The sequence below is a fragment of the Antedon mediterranea genome, chromosome 2 (genome assembly GCF_964355755.1).
Source record: "Antedon mediterranea chromosome 2, ecAntMedi1.1, whole genome shotgun sequence".
Lineage (NCBI taxonomy): Eukaryota > Metazoa > Echinodermata > Crinoidea > Comatulida > Antedonidae > Antedon > Antedon mediterranea.
In genome coordinates this window covers 3,684,833-3,693,813 of record NC_092671.1, presented here as the reverse complement: position 1 = coordinate 3,693,813, position 8,981 = coordinate 3,684,833, and the positions used below count along the sequence as shown (strand labels likewise).

The following is an 8,981-nucleotide window of genomic DNA, read 5'->3' as shown; positions in this document are numbered from 1 at the left end:
GTCAAAATTTGCCAATTTTTCGAAAATTTCAAATGCGCAGAATCGCATAATCTGTTATGCGCATGTTACCTTAAGCTACAGTCAATAAGTCGATATCATGGTCAATTTTGCCTATCCAATGTTCCAAATATTTAGTGACGTAATTGCGGTAATTTGTTTATGTATGTTTTAATTATATGCAAATGATACAATAAATAGAAATAAAATTAACAAAAACAACAGTTATTAACGCAGCACTTAGCTATACGGTATGTGATCTTTTTATTGTAAAGAGCAGGCCTGTTACAGCATTTTTATAACTTTACTATATCATAACATAATCTTATTTTATTATAATCGTGATATATTCTTTTGTTTAGTTGTAAGTATTTTATTTCTATATCAACGTAAAATATTCTAATTAAAAACAACATTATTGTTCTCGTTGCTAAATTTGTAATTATTATAATGATTTTCTTTTCATTCTTTTAAATGATAAACAAATACAACAAAATATAATATATAATATAATAACATTTTTAATTGACGCTTCTCGTACAATTTGCCATGTATTACATTACGGTGGCTCCAGTTGGGCTACCATTCTTCAAAATAAAATATTCTGTATTCATGCAAATCGTTCAAACAACGTTTCTTGCCTACATCATCTTGTGTACTTCATCGTACAAATATAGTATATCTCGCGGTACCACATTACGATGCTCAATGCCCGTGCCTTCTTCGTAGAAGTCTTACTTTACGTGCATCACCTTTCACAGTTCATCCGTAAATCTACAAAGAAGAATAAACGGAATGAATACAATACAGGCAGTAGGACATCATATTCAAGGGACACCTAAAAGGGACATTTTCCCTTGATACGAATGAACGTGTTGTCCCCTTAAGGTGTTTTACTCTTGCATGGTGAGCGGGAAGTGCATAGATTTCATCATAATACTTATGAGTATTTTAGTGTAAATTTACAAATAAAGGAAGCTTCGAGTAAATTAGAACTATGGTAGAACCGTAAAGGTCCACTAACCCGTTACATTTTACAAGAAACTGGACTCAAGTTTTCAAACTTTTGCATTCCTCTTTTTTCATCTCATCCTTTTTGTCTTGGTGAAAAGGGAGGATATTTTATATTCCTCCTCTGAGTTTATAGCCTCTCTACCAGAACATGAACAAGATTTTATAAGTACGTTTTTAATGACAGTTCATAGACTTTTATTACCATCTTTTATCTTTATATTTTAATTAACATCTTTTTAAAATTGTAAATGAAAGCATGGTTATTATATTGAAATTAATCATCTTTTTATGTAAATATGCCTACTTTTTAACTACTTGTTAACTTGTAACAATCTTAGTAATATACAACAGAAATAGAAATATTCATACAAATAATTAATTGCTACAATGTACCTTTATTTTATATATAATATATATACATATAAATCTGAGAATTATAATAAAAGTGGGAAGACCCCACACAAGACAAAAAAAAAAAGAAACTGGACTCAAATTAACCTTGTTTTTTTTTTTGTCAGCAATACTAATCTACTTAAATCTAAAAATAAACATAATAATATGTATGAATAGGCCTACCTATATATTTCGCAATGCATCTTTATAATGGGGGGAGACATATTAAATTTATAGGCTCCTGTATTTGCACGAATTAGGAAATCGAAAGAATAAACGAACGTGTTAGGCCGAGAGTTTTGACCGGCGTCAACGCTCTCATACCACCTGGTTGTCTGCCAATTGTTTTTGTGTCTAACCCGAGTGAATTAGGCCTAGAAATCAATTCAGCACATTGTGATTGAATACAGTTTCATTGTGTTAGTGTTAATAATTACATGTTTACGTAAATTACAAAAACACTTTTGAGAAGAAATTGTTAACCTTATTTTAGGCGCTTATTCGAATAAAATTCAACTATGTAGGCCTCCTACACTGTATTTTGTCCAGAAAATATGCTTTTATAAAAATGCATCGTGCTGTACTTGGCAATATTTTATTTGAAACCCTTTGTGCTAAAACAGAAAATCTGTTTACATATTATTAGTTTTATTCGAATGATAAACGTTACTTAAACGTTAAAACTAAACTTTGAAATAAATTTGCAGCCAAAGGCTGAATTGCTGAATTTCTTACAATAAAATTGCAATACTTTACGTTAAAACGACATCAAAACGACATCAAAAAGGTAAAATTTAAATATAAAAACCTTTATTGAGAAATATATGTAGCCCAATAAAATGGCTTTTATTTTCTAAAGTTTGTTCGTTAAAAACAAACTTGGAAATAAAGACAGCATAAAATACTAATAGGGGCCTTTGGAATGATATATTATTATATATGCCAACTAATCTTGGCAATGCTATATAAATACTGCTACTCTTTTTGTTTCTAAGAAAATTGTAACACGCATATCAATGTAATGGGTATATAAATATGTTATTAAAAGAAAAAAATCAATTTAAGTATGAAATAAATTAAATTTATACTTTGATTAATTCTTTATGACAATTTGAAATTTAAGTTGACGACTTTGTTTGTTTTCCAGAATTTGCTGTCTCCGCCCAATTGATTTAAGTTTAACAAAGTTACCCCGAGTCCAATTAAGAGGTACAGTCCACAGGTGCGTCATGTACACAATTGGACATGTTTGGCACAAGGAATTTACATTGTATTCTGACCACTGTAGGCAAGGAACACGCGACGAATTTGCGGTAAAGATGCATGGTAGATGTAGCACTTTAGGCCCGGAGGCGCCATCCGAAGGGAGATGCCAACGTCTTGGGCAAGGTCTGACGGGGAGCTGTCGCGTGCCTGTGTCGGGGGAGGCCTAGTGTCTAGGCTGTGGACAGGGTAGTCTTGCCCTAGGTCAGCTTCCAATTGTCTTTTCTTTATTCAACGTTGGCGGTCTGAGATAAGAGTAGAAATAGCTTTACTTTCGTTTTTGGCATGTGGAACTTGTTGAATTGGTATTCATAAGTACTGGTTGGATTAATTCTGTATCGACCTCCATGCATTTGTCATTTCATATTAAGTTAGGCTTATCAATGGCACAACAATGTAAAAGTCAAAAGCACAGTTTCATGTTCTTTCGAAATTTTAGTCCAACATTGATACGCGTTTCAAACGTTAATTGAAAAAAATAACCACAGTAAGTTGCCGGTGATGGAAAACTCATTTAACCTAATCTAATCTACACAAACCAAGATTACTGTACCGAACTTTTGTTTTGTTTCTTATAGCGTACAATTTTCAGATTAAAAACCATTTTACTCTTTTTTTTAAATATAACTTTTTTTTATAATAATTTTATATTTCTTGTCTTTTCTGCTTTTCATATCAATCTTCATTTATGATTCTTTTTCTTCAACTTTCAACTTTTGATGCATTGATAAGCTACACATCGCTTAAAAAAAAAACATTTACCAATAAAACAATACAACATAGTAACATTAGTGACTATTAGTTTTAACAGTAATACAGTTATCAAACTAGCCACTTAAACTTATCTTTATAAAACAAAACCATCGCGATGTTTTGAATGTCCTAAGCAGAATGCATGCATGCAATATTATGATAAAGGCATGGATAGATGCAACTACCAAAAAAGGAAAAATTTTTTCTTCTTTGTTTATAAACGTAATACGTTATAAATAGAAGCTTACGCCTCAATTATTTTTCAGCTTCACGGCGCCAATAAACGAAATTTCTTTCGTATAAATTTCCTTGTTTATCCAGAATAAGACTCCATGAGGTAACACGAGTTGTGTATTTTTACAGGTAATTTATTAATTGTGTAGACGTATCACAATTATCTTGTCGGATAATTCACTAGCCTATATCGAATACTGATTTACTTTTAATTTCATGTTAATGATTGAGATTTAAAGGTTAATAAGGAACGCTGGCGCCCAGAGATTTACGATGTATGAATTAGGCTAACACCGCAAAATATTCGAACTTACGCCTCAGAAACACCGCGTCAGTTGCCAAGATGTCCTCATCACTACGTGCTCATAAAAGGCAGACTACTTTGAAAAATTGAAATACGCATGCGTACGCATGCTCATTTCATATACAACAACGCTGTGGCTATCTGGGTAGTAACAAAATCTTACTTTCATACAGAGCGCCCTCAATGCATTAGCAAGAATTTATATTTAATATTAGAACATTAAACATTGTTTTAAATATATTGGCTTTCACGTTTTATATTATTAATATATTAATTTCATTATATTATTAAACGAAAACTAATGATAATAATTCGAATTTTTCGAAGATTTTGAAGACTTCGTTGATGCAATCATGAAGTAACAACACTCATAATGTAATAAATCTGGCGTTTACGTTTTAAGCCTATGCGAGTATTATGTGTTTTACACGAAAGTATAGTCAATAATTTGTTTTGAATATTGGTAAGTTTGTCATGTGACGTTGAATTTATTTACACCTGGGTATTTATCAGTTTCTACCCTCAAATGTTATACAAAATATACAAGCTAAATGTGATTTTTGGCTTAAAAAATATTATTTTTCTTTTATTTATGAATTCAATGGAGATGAAATGGCAACAGCTATCTATGGTCGACAAATTCTTGCAAATTAGTTGCAATTACACTGCCTCTAATCTCAGCAGGGCGGATGAGTGTTAAACCTGTCACGCGGGGCAGGCTGCTCCGGGAGACAGGTGTGGACATCGCTTAAGTTTCCGTCGAAAGCTTAACGGCCTAACTTTGTGGCCTAGCAAATCACCGGGGTTCTAACGCATACAATTCGAAACACCGCGTCAAAATGCTGAAGCAACATAGTCCTACTGTTTTCAAAGTGGGCTAAAATAGTTGCAGAAACAACTTCGGTGACAAAACGTGAACTCTAAATATTTTACGATGCTATATAAGCTAAAAATATTATACTTTTTAAATGCTTATTTATTTATATTTTAAATCATAGGCCTAGATTGTTTTCATTACGTCTAATAATTACTAGCTATTTATAAATAACCAGTATTCGTTGGCCTACGGTTACCCCCACCATTTTCCCATCTCAAAGATTATATCGAATTAATTACTGCTGCTACGGAACCGTACATGATTTATTAACTTGAATTGTCCCCAAAAACATGAAGAATAAAGTTTAATAAAATCAGACTTTGAATATATTATTTTGTAGTTTTGATAGGCCTAAAGTTAATCACTTCCGTAGAAAAAAAAAATGTTTCCACTTGTAAAATGACAGAATAAATGGTTAAATTCAAACAAAAACCCATTGGATGGCAGCCAATTTGACTATTTCTTGCTTTAAATTACAGTTTTTTTGTAAAATACAATTTTTAAGAATTATTTTTTGTGGGGGACAATAAATCTTTAACGGAATGTAGAATAAAACATCGAACGTAGCCTCAAATACATATCATTTGTTGCCTATACCTAAAATATAATAATATATTTTAAATAATGAAAAATTATTCTTTTTAAAATTGTATTTCATATGTTGATTAAGCTAAGAAATCTCAATATTAATAAATTATTTATCGAAGATTGTAATTGTAATTTTCTCTCTATATTGAAGTTGTTATAGTTATAATTATTTTGTTTTCATTGTTTCGGTTTATCTTTTTAAATCGAATGTTTATGGGTGTGCCGTTCAGGCTTAGTACCGTTATTTACCCGGGTAAGTCCATGAAACTCATGCTCAATAAAGACTCGATTATTTTTTGAAATTTTGAAACAAACTGTCATATTTCATCAAAGCAAGACCACACCCAATGGCGTCCCGTACCTTAAAAGATAATCCGAGGACGAAAAATGAAAAATTCGTTAATTTTACTAATTCAGAACTGTCCAATCAAATCGTAACATATTGACTTACAACTTAACGCATCTGGAAAAAGAGCGCCGCGATTGTTTACGGGTAATTTTTTCATCAATTTCGATCAATTTGTGTTTTTATAAAAACATAAAATGACTCGCGGCAAGCCTGCGGAACCTATTTTGCACATCTGTCGTCTTTCTGACCTATTCCTCTTTTATTAATTTTGGGTTCCGTTTTTTTCGGTCGCGTCTTTAGATAGAGGTTACTTGTGGTATGTATTCGTTAATATGACCATCTGCGGTAGGCAGACGGCACAGCTGTGCGATTGAAACATGGCGGCTGGTGTTCCATTTAGGTAACATGAACAAACGTTAGGCCTACATAATAATTTTTAGTAATGATACTGTTTGTTATTTATTATCAAAAGTTGTGTATTATGCTGTTCATAATGCAATAATGGGGTATATTACAATATTTAAAAATAAACATAAAATATACAAATAATTGTAAACGAAATGTATTGCATAATAATTATTCTCAGCATTAGAGCAAATGTACTTGCTGCGCTAAACACAAGTGTGCATTATTGTATATATTTAACCGATTATTACAGTGACGAGTCGCAAATATTAGTAATGTATTATCACTCCTCGTTACAAATTATTGTATTAATTCAAAATATTACTAAAATTAACGAGTTTGTGAACTACATAAAATGAAAAGAGCTGCGCTTAACACAAACGAACATTATAGTATAATCTTTAGAACGATTATTTGAATGATAGTAAGTATTCGCATGGGGGTGCAATGCGCAGGTGCGTTGTATCAAGCCCGTGGTTAACGGCGCTTCGTAGCAATGGTATCTGCTTTAAGGCAAAACAACCGTCTTTTACATTACCGCCTGGCCGCCAATTACCCATCATATATTATTCTAAATAATTCAACAAATAAATGCATTATTGTTTCTTCATTAAATTCGTTCTAACCGTTCATGTTTCGTTTACTTCCTGTCTATAAATTAATTTGAGATATTGTGTGACTTCGGGGTAATTTGTTTCTTATTATACAATAATAAGTATAAGAAAAGTGTGATGACCTAACATAACATTCACTTGCAATTATCGCTTTGTAAATTATAAATACAACATTCATAATATCAAACACAATCAATCAAATTCCTAACCCTCACAACTAATCAAGACGGTTCGCCACACCCTCCTGGTCCATAGCGTCTACTTACCTTGTATTACCTGATAAGCTTTGTACCCAGCCACTTGATCTTCTACGGGGTTTACCGGAACAACGTGCCATATATTTACATCTCGGTTAATACCTGAATGAACAGCACAGTTTTAAAAATGTAAATAATTTACGTAGGCCTGGAAAAATTCATTTGTTTTTCCATATATCATGTTGTCATCTTATTGATATAAAATAAAAATAAAATTGAAATAAAACAATTTGTTTATGAAATGATGTTTTTATCTCAACCCTTATTTGACTTTTGTAAGCGACAAAAGTACCTAATCAAAACAATCATATGCAATGTGTCTATTTGTCCGGAATTAGAATACTGGAGGGACTAGTGATTTATAGTACCGTAATATTTAACGCCGGACAAAAATGACCACACTTTTTTTGTAACCCGTGTGTTTACGTTGCCATGGTAACAGAGTATTTACTAACCTGTGGATCGATTTTGGTTCATGTCGTCCTCCCATAACGTCTGTTCCAATTGATGTATATAATCAATCGCAAAACGCAGGGTATCCACCTTGCTACACCTTCGACTCTTGGATCTTTCGATGCCTGGCAGATGCTTCCGAAGATTTTCAAACCCCGAATTTAAGTTGCTAACACGTTCTCTCTCCCTGGCGTTAGCCACCCTTCTTTTTTCTGAATTCGACTTGCTTAGTTCAGAGTTTGCCGCCTGGGCAGCCCTTGCTCGGATTGATTTAACTCGTTTGGTGCACCTTAGTGGTGAGAAGCGGTAACTGTTAGAGAACCTGGCTTTGGCTTTAAGTAAATCTCTCACGCTAGTACTATGATACGAACGAGGTACAACCCTCTGATGTTGAGGCCTGTAAATCTGAATGTTTTCCACGGGTGGTTGGGGTTTGAATAGGGAGGTTGTTGGAAGACCAACGGGTACAAATTGTCTAGGCCCTGCGAACGTGGGGGCTGGAACCACACTCGGCATAGTAAACACGTTTGGTTGGGGGTATGTGGGGATTGTTATAGGTGGTTGATACTGAGCTGGTGCTAAGTTCACATGAGATATAGGTCGAACGGATACCGGTGGATGTACGTCTGTGTTTGCTATCGTAGGTAAAACAACCGGACTGTAATCTTTAGAGGCAGAGGAAAACGGCAGCCTAGGTATATTACGAGACACAGGCGGTGGGTCTCGTATCACAGGTCGTGATTTCCCACATCCGTTATACGGTCTACTATAATTGCTATCTACAGCACAGTGTTGTTGATTGCCCAAAGTACTAGTACTCGCTTCGTTTGTACTAACATGTTCATTGATACTATACAATCCACTATTTGTAGGGTAATGTTGTCGAATTGATTCCCAGAAGTTTTCGTAAACGTCACCTGTGTACGATGTTGGGTCAGCATAACTAGCTGTTCGACAATAAAAATCAGCTGGGCCTACACCTATGTTAAAATTTCCCTGAGTATGTGATTCGGTTGTACCGTGTGTAAACGTTCCATTCACCGGCTGATGTTGCCAGCCCATGGAATGCATTTTAAACAATCAACATTAGAATACTTCACACTTGAAAATCAGATAAAACCCGTAAACATATTCCAATTAAAACGTAACAATTAAATCACCGGCATGTTAAGTCCACTATGGCTAAGAATACGTAACCGTGTTTACGTGGTTAATTCATATGCAAATGTGTCTGGAATGCAATCGAAGCGTAGCTCATTAACATAATACATACACACCTTACGTACACATTTTTGGTAACTTTCGCATTGTTTTAAAAGTTTACTTCGATAGAAAAGTGTCTGCGTTATCGTCCCAGATTCGGTGAAATGGTAATAGAAGCGTATACTTTAAATCATCCTAACAGTCTTCATTGAAACGCTATCTACCTCTGGTTTATAACATTGGAATGTATGTCTTTTAAATTAACTAAAAGTTCTGT

The 8,981-nt window shown here is 33.6% G+C and overlaps 1 protein-coding gene across 1 annotated transcript; it reads right to left on the bottom strand.

Moving 5' to 3' along the window:
• Positions 1-405: 405 nt before the first annotated feature.
• On the bottom strand, positions 406-8,621 carry LOC140039513 (uncharacterized). The gene is made up of 3 exons (XM_072085122.1): positions 7,504-8,621; positions 7,058-7,150; positions 406-771 (listed from the first exon to the last, which is right to left on the bottom strand). Exons 1-3 carry the CDS (start codon positions 8,570-8,572, stop codon positions 746-748), a joined length of 1,188 nt encoding a protein of 395 aa, XP_071941223.1. The 5' UTR covers positions 8,573-8,621; the 3' UTR covers positions 406-745.
• Positions 8,622-8,981: the final 360 nt, after the last annotated feature.

Coding starts and splice junctions, on each gene's coding strand:
- LOC140039513 (XM_072085122.1), bottom strand. CDS start 8,572: ATGCATTCCATGGGCTGGCAACATCAGCCGGTGAATGGAACGTTTACA. Junction 7,151..7,503: donor GAACCAAAATCGATCCACAG/GTTAGTAAATAC, acceptor CTGTTCATTCAG/GTATTAACCGAGATGTAAAT. Junction 772..7,057: donor AGCTTATCAGGTAATACAAG/GTAAGTAGACGC, acceptor TCTTCTTTGTAG/ATTTACGGATGAACTGTGAA.